General features: G+C 44.7%; 1 protein-coding gene across 4 annotated transcripts in view; it reads right to left on the reverse strand.

Annotated features, from left to right (window-relative positions):
* LOC110531262 (copine-8) overlaps nt 1–18491 on the reverse strand; it is a 210250-nt gene that overhangs the window by 177874 nt on the left and 13885 nt on the right. For all 4 annotated transcript variants that reach the window (XM_036988905.1, XM_036988908.1, XM_036988907.1 and 1 more), the window contains exons 2-3: nt 3741–3781; nt 1153–1199 (exon numbers count right to left, since the gene is read on the reverse strand). In XM_036988905.1, the coding sequence (XP_036844800.1) occupies nt 1153–1199; nt 3741–3781 (88 nt within the window). The remainder of the gene's footprint in view (nt 1–1152; nt 1200–3740; nt 3782–18491) is intronic.

The following is an 18491-nucleotide window of genomic DNA, read 5'->3' on the forward strand; positions in this document are numbered from 1 at the left end:
TCCGGTGTCCTGTGTGAATTTAAGTATGCTCTCTCTAATTCTCTCTTTCTCTCTTTCTTTCTCTCTCTCGAAGGACCTGAGCCCTAGGACCATGCCTCATGACTACCTGGCATGATGACTCCTTGCTGTCCCCAGTCCACCTGGCCGTGCTGCTGTTCCAGTTTCAACTGTTCTGCCTGCGGCTATGGAATGCTGACCTGTTCAACGTGCTACCTGTCCCATACCTATTATTTGACCATGCTGGTCATTTATGAACATTTGAAGATCTTGGCCATGTTCTGTTATAATCTCCACCCGGCACAGCCAGAAGAGGACTGGCCACCCCTCAAAGCCTGGTTCCTCTCTAGGTTTCTTCCTAGGTTTTGGCCTTTCTAAGGAGTTTTTCCTAGCCACCGTGCTTCTACACCTGCATTGCTTGCTGTTTGGGGTTTTAGGCTGGGTTTCTGTACAGCACTTTGAGATATCAGCTGATGTACGAAGGGCTATATAAATACATTTGATTTGATTTATAGAGCGGTATAGAGCAGAATAGAGTGGTATAACTACCTATAAAGACATCTATCTGAACTCACTGAACTTCGGGCCCCAATGAAGACACTCCGTCCTGGGTTAAGGGTAAAGGCAGGTTCCTGGCAGACCTGGAGATATTCTGACACTGACGCTAATCTTTATCGATATGTGCAGCAATCGCCCTAATGACCAATTGGTCAGAGCAAAAACATGCCTTAAGCCAAGCAATGAATATTCACAAGCCAATCAATAGACAATGATTGTCAGCAGCAACAGCATTCACCTGGAGACAGACAGGGCTGGAACACAACACAGTGCTGCTGCTGAGTCGGAGTATTCCAGAACAATTATATTTAGTGTTCCACAAGCTAGATTCTATATTGTTATGGAGAGGAAAAGAGATGCAGGTTGATTGAGCTACCGATGCTGGGGAGACAGTCATGCTCTCTGTTGACTAGTTTACAGTCTAGACTCATGAGGCTCTAAATTGTTATAGAAAGGAATGGAGAGTGGTTTGATTGAGTCTAGATTGTTGGAGAAAGCAAAATAGAGAGAGAGAGAGAGAGAGAGAGAGATTGAGAGAGAGAGAGAGAGAGAGAGCGAGAGAGAGAGAGAGAGAGAGAGAGTTGTTCTGCTTCTTACCTCTCTCCACTGTTTGGTCTCCACGCCCTGAGTGTACAACACCACCACTGGGTAGGGAAGGAGGGAGGAAGGGAGGTGGGGAGAGAGAGAGAGAGAGAGAGAGAGAGGGATAGGGAGGGAGAGAGGGATAGGGAGGGAGAGACAGAGAGAGAGGAAGGGAGAGAGAGGAAGGAGGGAGGGAGGGAGATTAGAAATACATTTGAATGACCATTTCTTCACTTCATAAAACAAAACAAATGCTCTTTCTATCATCACATTCATCATTAGTAATATTCATTATGCACTGCCATGCCCGCTGTCTGCTCAGTATCACATTATCAGATCTAGCAATTAATCTCCCCAAGTGAGAGACTACACACTAACAATTAACAAAGCCTCCAACAGTGCAACAGTGATTGCATAATCAGAAATAGGATTTCTAAACAGTAGGTCTCCCTCTTTTATTTCCTCACTTCAAAACGGTGCTAGAGCAGAAGAAGCAGTGCATGCAGGGACAGGGCATGTGACCTGTCAGATATCACCCCAGGGCCTTCTCAGTGCATGCTGGGACAAGGCATGTGACCTGTCAGATATAACCCCAGGTCCTTATCATCTTTAGGGGAATTCGTAATAAGGGGACTGGGGGGAGATAGAGTGTGAGGGATTATACCCTGGTCTCATAGAAGGGGACTGGGGGGTTTCTACCCTGGTCTCATAGAAGGGGACTGGGGGGTTTCTACCCTGGTCTCATAGAAGGGGACTGGGGGTTTTCTACCCTGGTCTCATAGAAGGGGACGGGAGCGATTCTACCCTTGTCTCATAGAAGGGGACTGGAGGGATTCTACCCTGGTCTCATAGAAGGGGACTGGAGGGATTATACCCTGGTCTCATAGAAGGGGACTGGAGGGATTCTACCCTGGTCTCATAGAAGGGGACTGGAGGGATTCTACCCTGGTCTCATAGAAGGGGACTGGAGGGATTATACCCTGGTCTCATAGAAAGGGGACTGGAGGGATTCTACCCTGGTCTCAGAGAAGGGGACTGGAGGGATTCTACCCTGGTCTCATAGAAAGGGGACTGGAGGGATTCTACCCTGGTCTCATAGAAGGGGACTGGAGGGATTCTACCCTGGTCTCATAGAAGGGGACTGGAGGGATTCTACCCTGGTCTCATAGAAGGGGGCTGGAGGGATTCTACCCTGGTCTCATAGAAGGGGACTGGAGGGATTCTACCCTGGTCTCATAGAAGGGGACTGGAGGGATTCTACCCTGGTCTCATAGAAGGGTACTGGAGGGATTCTACCCTGGTCTCATAGAAGGCCCTGCAATTTGGGATGCATCTAAGGCCTCTATACAAAAACACCCCCTGGAGGCCTCAAACGTAGTTCTCCTCTCCTCTCCTCTCCTCTCCTCTCCTCTCCTCTCCTCTCCTCTCCTCTCCTCTCCTCTCCTTTCCCCTCCCCTCCCCTCCCCTCTCCACTCCACTCCTCTCCTCTCCTCTCCTCCTCTCCCCCTTCTCTCCTCTGAGGCAGCTTACCTTAAAGAAGCCCATGTGTGTTCAGTCAGGGCTGTGTTTGAACCATACTGTAGCTGCATTGCATTAAAAGGGAAAGTTCAGTATTTTGGAACTGATGCGCTTGACCTACTTCTCCAGAGTCAGGTGAACTTAAGGATACCATTTGTATGTATCCGAGTCCAATATCAAGGAAGATAGAGGTATTTTCGCGAGCCAATGCTAACTAGCGTTATTGCAATGATTGAAAGTCATCGGGAACACCTATAGACTTCCAGTCACTGTGCTAATGCTACTTAGAAATTGTGCTAATGCTACTTAGAAATTGTGCTAATGCTAGTTAGAAATTGCGCTAATGCTAGTTAGAAATTGTGCTAATGCTAGTTAGAAATTGTGCTAATGCTAGTTAGAAATTGTGCTAATGCTAGTTAGAAATTGTGCTAATGCTAGTTAGAAATTGTGCTAATGCTAGTTAGAAATTGTGCTAATGCTAGTTAGCACCTTCCTTCGTACTGGATGAAGATACACTACATAAAAATGGTATCCACAAATTCATCTGACTCTGGGGAAGTAGATAAAAGGGCCTCATTGCCAAAATCACAAACTATCGCTTAAAGCTACTGTCTCTTTCTATAACTCTAGCTGTGATGAAGACCTGTCATATTACTCTGCAAATGAGATGCAAGTTCTTGAGGGAACACTTTGAAATAGCAGAGTCAGCTAAATCACAGTTAAACCCAGACCAAGTGAAGGAAAGTATAGGGCAGGGGTGTCAAACTCAATTCACGGAGGGCCTAGTGTCTGCAGGGTTCTGGGGTTTTCCCTTTTAATTAGGCCCTAGAGGACCAGGTGTGGGGAGTTCCTTACTAATTAGTGACCTTAATTCGTCAATCAAGTACAAGGGAGGAGCGATAACCCGCCGAAACTCGGCCCTCCGTGGAATGAGTTTGACAGCTGTGTTGTATAAAAAAAAAATCTTTATTCTTTTACACATACTAGCCGTATAGGCTAAGCCAGTCACTCATCTGTAATTGTAGCACAATACAGTAATAATTGTGATAAATGTGACATGATAACTGTGAAGGTAAAGTACTTACATGGATCAGATTTGGAGAATGTGTCTCTGTCTAATAGATTCCTGAAAGAGAAGAAATGAGTCTGATTTGAATATTTATGGCTCAGAGAGTGAGGTCATAATAGTTCATAAAGAGGTCATAAGAGTTCTAGAGGAGGTCTGTAATAACAGGTCATAAGAGGAAATAACAGGTCGCAAGTAAGTTCTTCACCATCAAGATATAGAAGATGTTTGTACTGTGTACTGTTTTGGCAATGTGTATGTACTGAAATAAATATATTTATTCCAATAGACTTTTATTTGAACAATAATCCCACTCGACTCAACTCAAAAACACATATAACTACGTTTAAGTATAGCCTAGATTACAGTTTCCTTTCTTCAGAACACAATACACACGGCTTCATCAAAATGTCTCCATATCGTTACACTATTAACATGGTTATTTACAATCAGGTGGTACACACTATCCAATAAACAAACCATATCCCGTCGCCTTTATGTTTTCACTGCCAACACACAGTACTATATTGCACAGTAAATCTCCAGCCAGCTCACAGGACACCGAGGACACTGAGGCAGAGGAGCCAATTGAAAACGTTGTGCACCAATTAGCGGGCAAACAGCCAATTCTGGAAAAAAGCAGAGAGCAGAGTGTGAGTGAGTTTGCAGTAGGCTGGTGCTAGTTTGTTCCCCTCTGTGATAATGGAGCTGGCAACCAGCACTGCAGAGTGTTGTGCCACCATTTGTGCCACGGGCAGGGTGAGCAACCGTAGCAGACCACAGCACATAGCGACAGTAGCAGTCATTATTGTCCAACTAAAGCCATCAACATGGCCAGTCCACATATATTCATTTTGAATGATGGTAATAAAGGTATTTTTTTTTAGCCCTCCCTCACACAACAGCTTCCATCCTGCTGGAGAGGATACAGACAAGGAGTGATTGTTACTTTTTCATAATAGATGTCCCTAGTTATGGAAGATTAACTTTTTTAAAATTCTGTCAACATAACACTTCTCCAATTGCGGAGACTGGTGGATTCCCAAATACTACCCTATCCCCTATTTAGTGAACTACTTTTGAACAGGGTCCATAGTGCTCTGGCATGAAGGTAGTGCACTAGATGGGGAAAAGGGTGCCATTTGGGACATAAACACTGTCTCATTAGAATACCAATATATTCTACTGCATCAGACCTGTCGTTGATTTCCTGTTATAGAATATGAAAGGTCAATAAATAACTCACAAGCAGCAAAGTGCAACAATGCCCATCCCATCTCTACATTTCTACAGGCACTATAGGCTCACATCTCTACAGGCTCAACAGCCTCTACATCTCTACAGGCTCAACAGGCTCTACATCTCTACAGGCTCTACATCTGTACAGGCTCTACATCTGTACAGGCTGTACATCTGTACAGGCTCTACATCTCTACAGGCTCTAAATCTCTACAGGCTCACATCTCTACAGGCTCAACAGGCTCTACATCTCTACAGGCTCAACAGGCTCTACATCTCTACAGGCTCTACATCTGTACAGGCTCTACACCTGTACAGGCTCTACATCTCTACAGGCTCTACATCTCTACAGGCTCTACATCTCTACAGGCTCTACATCTGTACAGGCTCTACATCTGTACAGGCTCTACATCTCTATAGGCTCTACACCTGTACAGGCTCTACATCTGTACAGGCTCTACATCTCAACAGGCTCTAAATCTCTACAGGCTCTACATCTCTACAGGCTCTAAATCTCTACAGGCTCTACTTCTCTACACCTGTACATCTCAACATCTGTACAGGCTCTACATCTGTACAGGCTCTACATCTCTACAGGCTCTACACCTGTACAGGCTCTACACCTGTACAGGCTCTACATCTGTACAGGCTCTACATCTCTACAGGCTCTACATCTCTACAGGCTCTACATCTCTACAGGCTCTACATCTCTACAGGCTCAACAGGCTCTACATCTGTACAGGTTCTACATCTCTACAGGCTCTACATCTCTACAGGCTCTAAATCTCTACAGGCTCTACATCTCTACAGGCTCTACATCTCTACAGGCTCTACATCTCTACAGGCTCAACAGGCTCTACATCTGTACAGGCTCTACATCTGTACAGGTTCTACATCTCTACAGGCTCTACATCTCTACAGGCTCTACATCTCTACAGGCTCAACAGGCTCTACACCTGTACAGGCTCTACATCTCTACAGGCTCTACATCTCTACAGGCTCTACATCTCTACAGGCTCTAAATTTCTCCCAGCTCTACTTCTCTACACCTGTACATCTCAACATTTGTACAGGCTCTGCAGACTCTACATCTCTACACCTGTACAGGCTCTACATCTCTACAGGCTCTACATCTCTACAGGCTCTACAGGCTCTACTTCTCTACACCTGTACAGGCTCTACAGGCTCTACAGGCTCTACAGGCTCTACAGGCTCTACATCTCTACAGGCTCTACATCTCTATAGGCTCTACATCTCTACAGGCTCTACTTCTCTACATCTCTACAGGCTCTACATCTCTACAGGCTCTACATCTCTACAGGCTCTACAGGCTCTACATCTCTACAGGCTCTACAGGCTCTACTTCTCTACAGGCTCTACATCTCTACAGGCTCTACATCTCTACAGGCTCTAAATCTCTACAGGCTCTACTTCTCTACGGGCTCTACACCTGTACATCTCAACATTTGTACAGGCTCTGCAGACTCTACATCTCTACAGGCTCTACAGGCTCTACTTCTCTACACCTGTACAGGCTCTACAGGCTCTACATCTCTATAGGCTCTACATCTCCACAGGCTCTACTTCTCTACGTCTCTACGGGCTCTACATCTATACAGGCTCTACAGGCTCTACATCTCTACAGGCTCTACAGGCTCTACAGGCTCTACAGGCTCTACTTCTCTACAGGCTCTGCAGGCTCTACATCTCTACAGGCTCTACATCTCTACAGGCTCTACAGGCTCTACTTCTCTACAGGCTCTACAGGCTCTACAGGCTCTACATCCCTACAGGCCCCACAGGCTGAGGGGCAGTTCAATTAATACATACCAGACCCTCTGATTCAGTACAGGCATCAAGTCATCATTCATGACCCTAACCAAACCCTCTGAAACTCTCTGATTGCGACGAGATGTGTGTGTGTGTGTGATGCTATTATCATTGTTTAATAATGTAGGTTAAGCGGTTACCCTGCAGCTGACCTGACTACAGTGAGAACGTTGTCATAGTAATTATCATTGTAGAAAACAAAGCCATCTGTGTCAAACACACACACACACACACACACACACACACACACACACCTTGTCGCAACCACCTGGCTCTGTTCTGTTTTATCTTCCATTAATCTAAACCAATTAGCTTGTCCGTCACCTTTTCCCTGTCTGTCTAAATGGAACTTACAGAACCGTAGAGCAGAGATAGTATTCCATTTCCTCATGTCACTGTGCTAATTGGAGAGGTAAATTGCTCAAGTCTGGGTAGGTGTTGGAGTTTACTGTTATTGAGCCAGTCTGGGTGGGTGTTGGGGTTTAATGTTATTGAGCCAGTCTGGGTGGGTGTTGGGGTTTAATGTTATTGAGCCAGTCTGGGTGTTGGGGTTTAATGTTATTGAGCCAGTCTGGGTAGGTGATGGGGTTTAATGTTATTGAGCCAGTCTGGGTAGGTGTTGGGGTTTAATGTTATTGAGCCAGTCTGGGTAGGTGTTGGGGTTTACTGTTATTGAGCCAGTCTGGGTGGGTGTTGGGGTTTAATGTTATTGAGCCAGTCTGGGTGGGTGTTGGGGTTTAATGTTATTGAGCCAGTCTGGGTGTTGGGGTTTAATGTTATTGAGCCAGTCTGGGTGGGTGATGGGGTTTAATGTTATTGAGCCAGTCTGGGTGGGTGATGGGGTTTAATGTTATTGAGCCAGTCTGGGTGGGTGATGGGGTTTAATGTTATTGAGCCAGTCTGGGTAGGTGTTGGGGTTTACTGTTATTGAGACAGTCTGGGTAGGTGTTGGGGTTTACTGTTATTGAGCCAGTCTGGGTGATGGGGTTTAATGTTATTGAGCCAGTCTGGGTGGGTGTTGGGGTTTAATGTTATTGAGCCAGTCTGGGTGGGTGATGGGGTTTACTGTTATTGAGCCAGTCTGGGTGGGTGATGGGGTTTAATGTTATTGAGCCAGTCTGGGTGGGTGTTGGGGTTTAATGTTATTGAGCCAGTCTGGGTGGGTGATGGGGTTTAATGTTATTGAGCCAGTCTGGGTGGGTGTTGGGGTTTAATGTTATTGAGCCAGTCTGGGTGGGTGTTGGGGTTTAATGTTATTGAGCCAGTCTGGGTGATGGGGTTTAATGTTATTGAGCCAGTCTGGGTGGGTGTTGGGGTTTAATGTTATTGAGCCAGTCTGGGTGATGGGGGTTAATGTTATTGAGCCAGTCTGGGTGGGTGTTGGGGTTTAATGTTATTGAGCCAGTCTGGGTAGGTGTTGGGGTTTAATGTTATTGAGCCAGTCTGGGTGGGTGTTGGGGTTTAATGTTATTGAGCCAGTCTGGGTGTTGGGGTTTAATGTTATTGAGCCAGTCTGGGTGTTGGGGTTTAATGTTATTGAGCCAGTCTGGGTGTTGGGGTTTAATGTTATTGAGCCAGTCTGGGTGGGTGTTGGGGTTTAATGTTATTGAGCCAGTCTGGGTGATGGGGTTTAATGTTATTGAGCCAGCCTGGGTGATGGGGTTTACTGTTATTGAGCCAGTCTGGGTGGGTGATGGGGTTTAATGTTATTGAGCCAGTCTGGGTAGGTGTTGGGGTTTAATGTTATTGAGCCAGTCTGGGTGGGTGTTGGGGTTTAATGTTATTGAGCCAGTCTGGGTGTTGGGGTTTAATGTTATTGAGCCAGTCTGGGTGGGTGTTGGGGTTTAATGTTATTGAGCCAGTCTGGGTGGGTGTTGGGGTTTAATGTTATTGAGCCAGTCTGGGTAGGTGTTGGGGTTTAATGTTATTGAGCCAGTCTGGGTAGGTGTTGGGGTTTAATGTTATTGAGCCAGTCTGGGTGGGTGTTGGGGTTTAATGATATTGAGCCAGTCTGGGTGATGGGGTTTAATGTTATTGAGCCAGTCTGGGTGGGTGTTGGGGTTTAATGTTATTGAGCCAGTCTGGGTAGGTGTTGGGGTTTAATGTTATTGAGCCAGTCTGGGTGATGGGGTTTACTGTTATTGAGCCAGTCTGGGTGGGTGATGGGGTTTAATGTTATTGAGCCAGTCTGGGTGTTGGGGTTTAATGTTATTGAGCCAGTCTGGGTGTTGGGGTTTAATGTTATTGAGCCAGTCTGGGTGTTGGGGTTTAATGTTATTGAGCCAGTCTGGGTGGGTGTTGGGGTTTAATGTTATTGAGCCAGTCTGGGTGATGGGGTTTAATGTTATTGAGCCATCCTGGGTGATGGGGTTTACTGTTATTGAGCCAGTCTGGGTGGGTGATGGGGTTTAATGTTATTGAGCCAGCCTGGGTGATGGGGTTTAATGTTATTGAGCCGGGTGGGTGATGGGTGGGTGATGGGGTTTAATGTTATTGAGCCAGTCTGGGTGGGTGTTGGGGTTTAATGTTATTGAGCTTATCCAGTCCCTCCTTCTCTTCCTCCCCAGTGCTCTCCAGTCCCTCCTCTTCCTCTCTTCTCCCCAGTCCCTCATTCTCTTCCTTTCTTCTCCCCAGTTCTCTCCAGTCCCTCCTCTTCCTCTCTTCTCCCCAGTCCCTCCTTCTCTTCCTCCCCAGTTCTCTCCAGTCCCTCCTCTTCCTCTCTTCTCCCCAGTCCCTCATTCTCTTCCTTTCTTCTCCCCAGTGCTCTCCAGTCCCTCCTCTTCCTCTCTTCTCACCAGTCCCTCATTCTCTTCCACTCTTCTCCCCAGTGCTCTCCAGTCCCTCCTTCTCTTCCTCTCTTCTCACCAGTCCCTCATTCTCTTCCTTTCTTCTCCCCAGTGCTCTCCAGTCCCTCCTCTTCCTCTCTTCTCACCAGTCCCTCTTTCTCTTCCACTCTTCTCCCCAGTGCTCTCCAGTCACTCCTTCTCTTCCTCTCTTCTCACCAGTCCCTCTTTCTCTTCCACTCTTCTCCCCAGTGCTCTCCAGTCCCTCCTTCTCTTCCTCTCTTCTCCCCAGTCCCTCATTCTCTTCCTTTCTTCTTCACAGTGCTCTCCAGTCCCTCCTCTTCATCTCTTCTCCACAGTGCTCTCCAGTCCCTCCTTCTCTTCCTCTCTTCGCCCCAGTGCTCTCCAGGAGTTTTCAGTAACCTAATTGGCACCTCCAAGAGGAAGCGTCTATTTTGGTGAGTCCGTTTTAAATAGAATCTGTACGGCCAACTCTGCATGTGCTGCTGCTGAGAGTCCATCTCTTCTCTCATTGGTCCAATGGAAGTCACAGGAGGACAAATGGCATCGAGATGAAAATTCATTCAAAAGAAGGGAGGAGGAGGTGGTAAGGAAGCTCTAGGTAAAGAAGGGAGGAGGAGGAGGAGGTGGTAAGGAAGCTCTAGGTAAAGAAGGGAGGAGGAGGAGGAGGTGGTAAGGAAGCTCTAGGTAAAGAAGGGAGGAGGAGGAGGAGGTGGTAAGGAAGCTCTAGAAATTGGTTGAAGGTTTTCGCGACTGCACTTGAAGAAACTTTCAAAGTTCTTGAAATTCTCCTTTATTGACTGACCTTTATGTGTTAAAGTAATGATGGACTGTCGTTTCTCTTTGCTTATTTGAGCTGTTCTTGACATAATATGGACTTGGTCTTTTACCAAACACGGCTATCTTCTGTATACCAATCGTACCTTGTCACAAGTCAACTGATTGGCTAAAATGCATTAAGAAGGAAAGAAATTCCACAGGGTGGCTACTTTGAAGAATGTAAAATAAAAAAATATATTTTGATTTGTTTAACACTTTTTTGGTTACTACATGATTCCATATATGTTATTTCATAGTTTTAATGTCTTCACTATTATTCTACAATGAAGAAAACAGTAAAAATAAAGAAAACTCTGGAATGAGTAGGTGTGTCCTAACTTTTGACTGGTACTGTATATTTTTTTTAAAAACCGAACCGACCACAAAAAAACACTAATTGCTACTGCCTTTAAACTCCTACTAGTCATGCTCTAGTAATTTTGCTCGCAGATACTCCTTCACATAGTTTTTCTATTCTCCAGATCTCCTGGCAATAATCACCTACTCATGTCTACGTACAGTACTAAGTTCACCGTCTTATTTTTTCACTGTCATCAGTGAGACTCAGTCTGCGTCCCAGATAGAACCCTATATTCCCTACAGGGTGCACTACTTTTGACCAGAGCCCTAGGGAAAAGGGTGCGATTTAGGATGTAGACTCAGTTGATGGATAAATCTGAGTTTGGGTGTGGTTGTCACTATAACATAACCTGTAACATCCCCCCATTATAAACAGAACCTAGCGGTTAAGAACATTGGGCCAGTAATCAGATGGTCGCTGGTTTGAGTCCTCAAGCTGGCGGGGAGGGGGGGGGGGCTGAATTAACGCAGCCCCCCCGCACCTCTCTGGTTTAAATGTGGAAGATACATTTTGGTTGAATGCATTCAGTTGTGCAACTGACTAGGTTTCTCCCCTTTCCCAATCTGATAGATCTGCGTTTGGGGGAGCCTGTTACAAACAGAACCAATCTGCTTCCTGTATTAGCCGTAGCTAAGCCCATCCATTGACTTTCATATGATGGAGGTACCAGGTAGTTTTTCTCTCTGTCTGTTGAATTATTCAACCGTTCTCATCAAGCAGGTTCTCATCAAGCAGGTTCTCATCAAGCAGGTTCTCATCAAGCAGGTTCTTGTCAAGCAGGTTCTCGTCAAGCAGGTTCTCGTCAAGCAGGTTCTCGTCAAGCAGGTTCTCGTCAAGCAGGTTCTCGTCAAGCAGGTTCTCGTCAAGCAGGTTCTCATCAAGCAGGTTCTCATCAAGCAGGTTCTCATCAAGCAGGTTCTCATCAAGCAGGTTCTCATCAAGCAGGTTCTTGTCAAGCAGGTTCTCGTCAAGCAGGTTCTCGTCAAGCAGGTTCTCGTCAAGCAGGTTCTCGTCAAGCAGGTTCTCGTCAAGCAGGTTCTCATCAAGCAGGTTCTCATCAAGCAGATTCTCATCAAGCAGGTTCTCATCGAGGATTTTCCTGTATTTGGTTCCATTCACTGTTCCCTCTATCCTTACCAGTGCCCAAACAATTGAATTGGCTATAGGTGGACTCCAATCAAGTTGTTAACGACGTCTCAAGAATGATCAAAATGAAATTGGATGCACCTGAGCTCAAATTTGGAGTGTCATAGTAAAAGGGTGTAAATACTAGATATGTCTGTATTTCATTTTTCAATAAAGATGAAACATTTTCTAAAAACATATTGGGTTTAGATGGAAAATAAATCAATTGAATCCATTTTGAATTCAGGCTGTAACACAACACTATTTGGAATAAGTCAAGAGTCATGAATACTTTCTCTGCCTATTAGAACCTCCACAGAGTTACTTTCCACTTCGCTTAGCAGGAATTCACGCCAATTTCACCATGTCTCTCTCCTCTACGCCAGCTAAACACACAGACTGTCAATCTGACACATTTGGAATGGAGCCTATATATACACACATGCGCAGGCGCACGCACGCACGCACGCACGCACGCACGCACGCACGCACGCACGCACGCACGCACGCACGCACGCACGCACGCACGCACGCACGCACGCACGCACGCACACACACACACACACACACACACACACACACACACACACACACACACACACATGCCAATTTACCTCCAGGAGTATCTTGATATGCTGTGGATATGCAGTATGTGATAAGGTTAAATTCTATGTACAGTGTCTGACAGAAAGGTTACTGACACCCTCATGTCAACAACATCCAGTGTATATATATATACAGTGCCTTGCGAAAGTATTCGGCCCCCTTGAACTTTGCGATCTTTTGCCACATTTCAGGCTTCAAACATAAAGATATAAAACTGTATTTTTTTGTGAAGAATCAACAACAAGTGGGACACAATCATGAAGTGGAACGACATTTATTGGATATTTCAAACTTTTTTAACAAATCAAAAACTGAAAAATTGGGCGTGCAAAATTATTCAGCTCCCTTAAGTTAATACTTTGTAGCGCCACCTTTTGCTGCGATTACAGCTGTAAGTCGCTTGGGGTATGTCTCTATCAGTTTTGCACATCGAGAGACTGACATTTTTTCCCATTCCTCCTTGCAAAACAGCTCGAGCTCAGTGAGGTTGGATGGAGAGCATTTGTGAACAGCAGTTTTCAGTTCTTTCCACAGATTCTCGATTGGATTCAGGTCTGGACTTTGACTTGGCCATTCTAACACCTGGATATGTTTATTTTTGAACCATTCCATTGTAGATTTTGCTTTATGTTTTGGATCATTGTCTTGTTGGAAGACAAATCTCCGTCCCAGTCTCAGGTCTTTTGCAGACTCCATCAGGTTTTCTTCCAGAATGGTCCTGTATTTGGCTCCATCCATCTTCCCATCAATTTTAACCATCTTCCCTGTCCCTGCTGAAGAAAAGCAGGCCCAAACCATGATGCTGCCACCACCATGTTTCACAGTGGGGATGGTGTGTTCAGGGTGATGAGCTGTGTTGCTTTTACGCCAAACATAACGTTTTGCATTGTTGCCAAAAAGTTCAATTTTGGTTTCATCTGACCAGAGCACCTTCTTCCACATGTTTGGTGTATCTCCCAGATGGCTTGTGGCAAACTTTAAACAACACTTTTTATGGATATCTTTAAGAAATGGCTTTCTTCTTGCCACTCTTCCATAAAGGCCAGATTTGTGCAATATACGACTGATTGTTGTCCTATGGACAGAGTCTCCCACCTCAGCTGTTGATCTCTGCAGTTCATCCAGAGTGATCATGGGCCTCTTGGCTGCATCTCTGATCAGTCTTCTCCTTGTATGAGCTAAAAGTTTAGAGGGACGGCCAGGTCTTGGTAGATTTGCAGTGGTCTGATACTCCTTCCATTTCAATATTATCGCTTGCACAGTGCTCCTTGGGATGTTTAAAGCTTGGGAAATCTTTTTGTATCCAAATCCGGCTTTAAACTTCTTCACAACAGTATCTCGGACCTGCCTGGTGTGTTCCTTGTTCTTCATGATGCTCTCTGCGCTTTTAACGGACCTCTGAGACTATCACAGTGCAGGTGCATTTATACGGAGACTTGATTACACACAGGTGGATTGTATTTATCATCATTAGTCATTTAGGTCAACATTGGATCATTCAGAGATCCTCACTGAACTTCTGGAGAGAGTTTGCTGCACTGAAAGTAAAGGGGCTGAATAATTTTGCACAACCAATTTTTCTGTTTTTGATTTGTTAAAAAAGTTTGAAATATCCAATAAATGTCGTTCCACTTCATGATTGTGTCCCACTTGTTGTTGATTCTTCACAAAAAAAATACAGTTTTATATCTTTATGTTTGAATCCTGAAATGTGGCAAAAGGTTGCAAAGTTCAAGGGGGCCGAATACTTTCGCAAGGCACTGTATATATATATATATATATATATATATATGTATATATATATATATGACTGTTTGAGCCCTTCAGCTCTGCATGTCAGAGGGTAAGAGAGCTACTGAGTTTAGTGCTCTGCTCACTGAATCCGTCACAACCATAACTGTCACACCATTCATACAGTTGAAGTCGGAATACACTTAGGGTAAAACTCATCTTTAAACCACTTTACCAATTTCTTGTTAACAAACTATAGTTTTGGCAAGTCGGTTAGGACATCTACTTTGTGCACGACCAAGTAATTTTTCCAACCATTGTTGACAGATTATTTAACTTAAAATTCACTGTATCACAATTCCAGTGGGTCAGACGTTTACATACACTAAGATGACTGTGCCTTTAAACCGCTTGGAAAATTTCAGAAAATGATGTCATGGCTTTAGAAGCTTCTGATAGGCTAATTGACATCATTTGAGTCAATTGGAGGTGTACCTGTGGATGTATTCCAAAGCCTACCTTCAAAGTCACTGCTTCTTTCCTTGACATCAGCCAAGACCTCAGAAAAAAAATTGTAGACCTCCACAAGTCTGTTTCATCCTTGGGAGCAATTTCCACACGCCTGAAGGTACCACGTTCATCTGTATAAACAATAGTATGCATGTATAAACACCATGCGACCACGCAGCCGTCATGCCGCTCAGGAAGGAGACGCGTTCCGTCTCCTAGAGATGAACGTACTTTGGTGCGAAAAGTGAAAATCAATCCCAGAACAACAGCAAAGGACCTTGTGAAGATGCTGGAGGAAACAAGTACAAAAGTATCTCTATCCACAGTAAAAACGAGTCCAATATCGACATAACCTGATCTAGTCCTTGCTCAGCAAGGAAGAAGCCACTGCTCCAAAACCGCCATAAAAATGCCAGAGTACGGTTTGCAACTGCACATGGGGACAGAGATCGTACCTTTTGGAGAAATGTCCTCTGGTCTGATGAAACAAAAATATAACTATTTGGCCATAATGAACATTGTTATGTTTGGAGTAAATGGGGGAGGCTTGCACGCCCAAGAACACCATCCCAACCGTGAAGCACGGGGGTGGCAGCATCATGCTGTGGGGGTGCTTTGCTGTAGGAGGGACTGGTGCACTTCACAAAATAGATGGAATCATGAGAAGGACAATCATGTGGATATATTGAAGCAGCATCTCAAGACATCAATTGGAAAGTTAAGGCTTGGTCGCAAATGGGTCTTCCAAATGGACAATGACCCCAAGCATACTTCCAAAGTTGTGGCAAAATGGCTTAAGGTCAACAAAGTCAAGGGTATTGGAGTGGCCATCACAAATCCCTGACCTCAATCCTATAGAAAATGTGTGGGCAGAACTGAAAAGGTGTGCGCGAGCAAGGAGGCCTACTAACCTGACTCAGTTACACCAGCTGTGTCAGGAGGAATGGGCCAAAATTCACCCAACTTATTGTGGGAAGCTTGTGGAAGGCTATCCGAAACGTTTGACCCAAGTTAAACAATTTAAAGGCAATGCCGCCAAATACTAATTGAGTGTATGTAAACTTCTGACCCACTGGGAATGTGATGAAATAAATAAAAGCGGAAATAAATAATTCTCTCTACGATTATTCAGACATTTCACATTCTTAAAATAAAGTGGTTATCCTAACTGACCTAAGACTATAATTTTGACTAGGATTAAATGTCAGGAATTGTGAAAAACTGAGTTTAAATGTATTTGGCTAAGGTGTATGTAAACTTCCGACTTCAACTGTGGTGACATCTCCCCTCTCCTGTTATTCACATACAGCACCTCTCACTGTCTATCTCTCAACGCTTAGCCTCTGCCGAGTCCCGAACAACCGGCAGTTTCTGTTTTCAGGGGAAGTGGAAAGAGAGCCTTTTGGACGTTAACAAGGCGACATTTCATCCTAATTGGTTGAACAGCCCAAAAGAGAACCAATCCCAACAGTTTTTTGATTCTTGTCAAGACCAGTGTGGAAGGGGGTCTAGTTTCAGACGTTTCCTTTAAGCCTGCTACATTAGATTATCCAACCCTAAACCAGATTTGATGTAAGGTTAAATAACCTAGCTCCTACAAATACATACAGTATAACCAAACAGGATTCAAAGCACACATTGAGTCTTCGAGTGGGGTGTATGGGGTACCCTGATTCTGGGGAGTATGGGGTACCTTGATTCTGGGGCGTACGAGGTACCCTGATTCTGTGGCGCATGGGGTACCTTGATTCTGGGGGCGTATAATGATGGTACCCTGATTTGTTATGGGAAACCCCCTGTAAATCAAACCATGAAACAAACTGGTTGACATTGGAATGACATAAATGTGATATTATCATGTCATAAACATGACAGCGGACTCTGACATTGCTTTTTCTGACACTGCCCGTTCTGATATTTCTTAATGTTTTTTAAACTTTTTGGATTGAGTGCCTATTGTTTTGTATTGCTAGGTATTACTGCACTGGTGGAGCTAGAAACACAAGCATTTTGCTGCACCTGCGATAACATCTGCAAATCTGTGTACACAACCAATAAACTTTGATTTCACTTGATGTGGCTGTGGGTTGTGACCCAAAAATGATGTTGTCATCAGCTGGTCGTTGGTTACAGATGAGACAGTATTAATGAGAGACACTTATTCAGTGCAGCCAAGTATTTTCTGATCTAAACTAATTTTGTCCTCCGTGGTGTCGAGGGTTCCTGCATTAATTATCCGCTCCATCGACCTGTGAGACCCAGTGAGGCGCAATCTTAACATCCCCAAAATTGGAAAAAGATCTCTCTCTCTCTCTCTCTCTCTCTCTCTCTCTCTCTCTCTCTCTCTCTCTCTCTCTCTCTCTCTCTCTCTCTCTCTCTCTCTCTCTCTCTCTCTCTCTCTCTCTCTCTCTCTCTCTCTCTCTCTCTCTCTCTCTCTCTCTCTCTCTCTCTCTCTCTCTCTCTCTCTCTCTCTCTCTCTCTCTCTCTCTCTCTCTCTCTCTCTCACACACACACACACACACAGATAACTACTAGGTAGGCTTTTAGGGTTGAGTCAGTGTTTACAGGGAACACAACCGATTTAGTGGTGTGTGTTTACAGGGAACACACCCGATTTAGTGTTGTGTGTTTACAGGGAACACATCCGATTTAGTGGTGTGTGTTTACAGGGAACACATCAGATTTAGTGGTGTGTGTTTACAGGGAACACACCCGATTTAGTGTTGTGTGTTTACAGGGAACACATCCGATTTAGTGGTGTGTGTTTACAGGGAACACATCCGATTTAGTGCCGTGTGTTTACAGGGAACACAACCGATTTAGTGGTGTGTGTTTACAGGGAACACATCAGATTTAGTGGTGTGTGTTTACAGGGAACACATCCGATTTAGTGGTGTGTGTTTACAGGGAACACATCCGATTTAGTGGTGTGTGTTTACAGGGAACACATCAGATTTAGTGGTGTGTGTTTACAGGGAACACATCAGATTTAGTGCCGTGTGTTTACAGGTCAGAGAGTGATTATACAGTGCATTCGGAAATTATTCAGACCCCTTGACTTTTCCCAAATGTTATGTTAGTCTAAAATGGATTAAATAAAACATTTTCCTCATCAATGTACACACAATAAACCATACAAACTTTTTTAAAAACACAAATACTTTATGTACATAAAAGTACTCAGACCCTTTGCTATGAGACTTGAAATTTAGCTCATCCTTGAAATGTTTCTACAACTTGATTAGAGTCCACCTGTGGTAAATTCAATTGATTTGACATGATTTTGAAAGGCACACACTTGTCTATATAACATCCCACAGTTGACAGTGCACATCAGAGCAAAAACCAAGCCTCAAGGTCGAAGAAAGTTTGGAACCACCAAGACTTCCTAGAGCTGGCCGCCTGGCCAAACTGAGTAATCGGGGGAGAAAGGCCTTGGTCATGGAGGTGACCAAGAACCCGATGGTCACTCTCGAGAGTTCCTCGGTGGAGATGAGAGAACCTTCCAGAAGGACAACCATCTCTGCAGCACTCCACCAATCAGGCCTTTATGGTAGAATGGCCAGACGGAAGCCATTCCTCCGTAAAAGCCACATGACAGCCCACTTGGAGTTTGCCAAACGGCACCTAAAGACTCTCAGACTGGGAGACTAGACAGGATCAAGGGAAAGATGAACGGAGGAAAATACAGAGAGATCCTTGATGAAAATCTGCTCCAGAGTGCTCAGGATCTCAGATTGGGACG

The sequence above is a fragment of the Oncorhynchus mykiss genome, chromosome 9 (genome assembly GCF_013265735.2).
Source record: "Oncorhynchus mykiss isolate Arlee chromosome 9, USDA_OmykA_1.1, whole genome shotgun sequence".
NCBI lineage: Eukaryota > Metazoa > Chordata > Actinopteri > Salmoniformes > Salmonidae > Oncorhynchus > Oncorhynchus mykiss.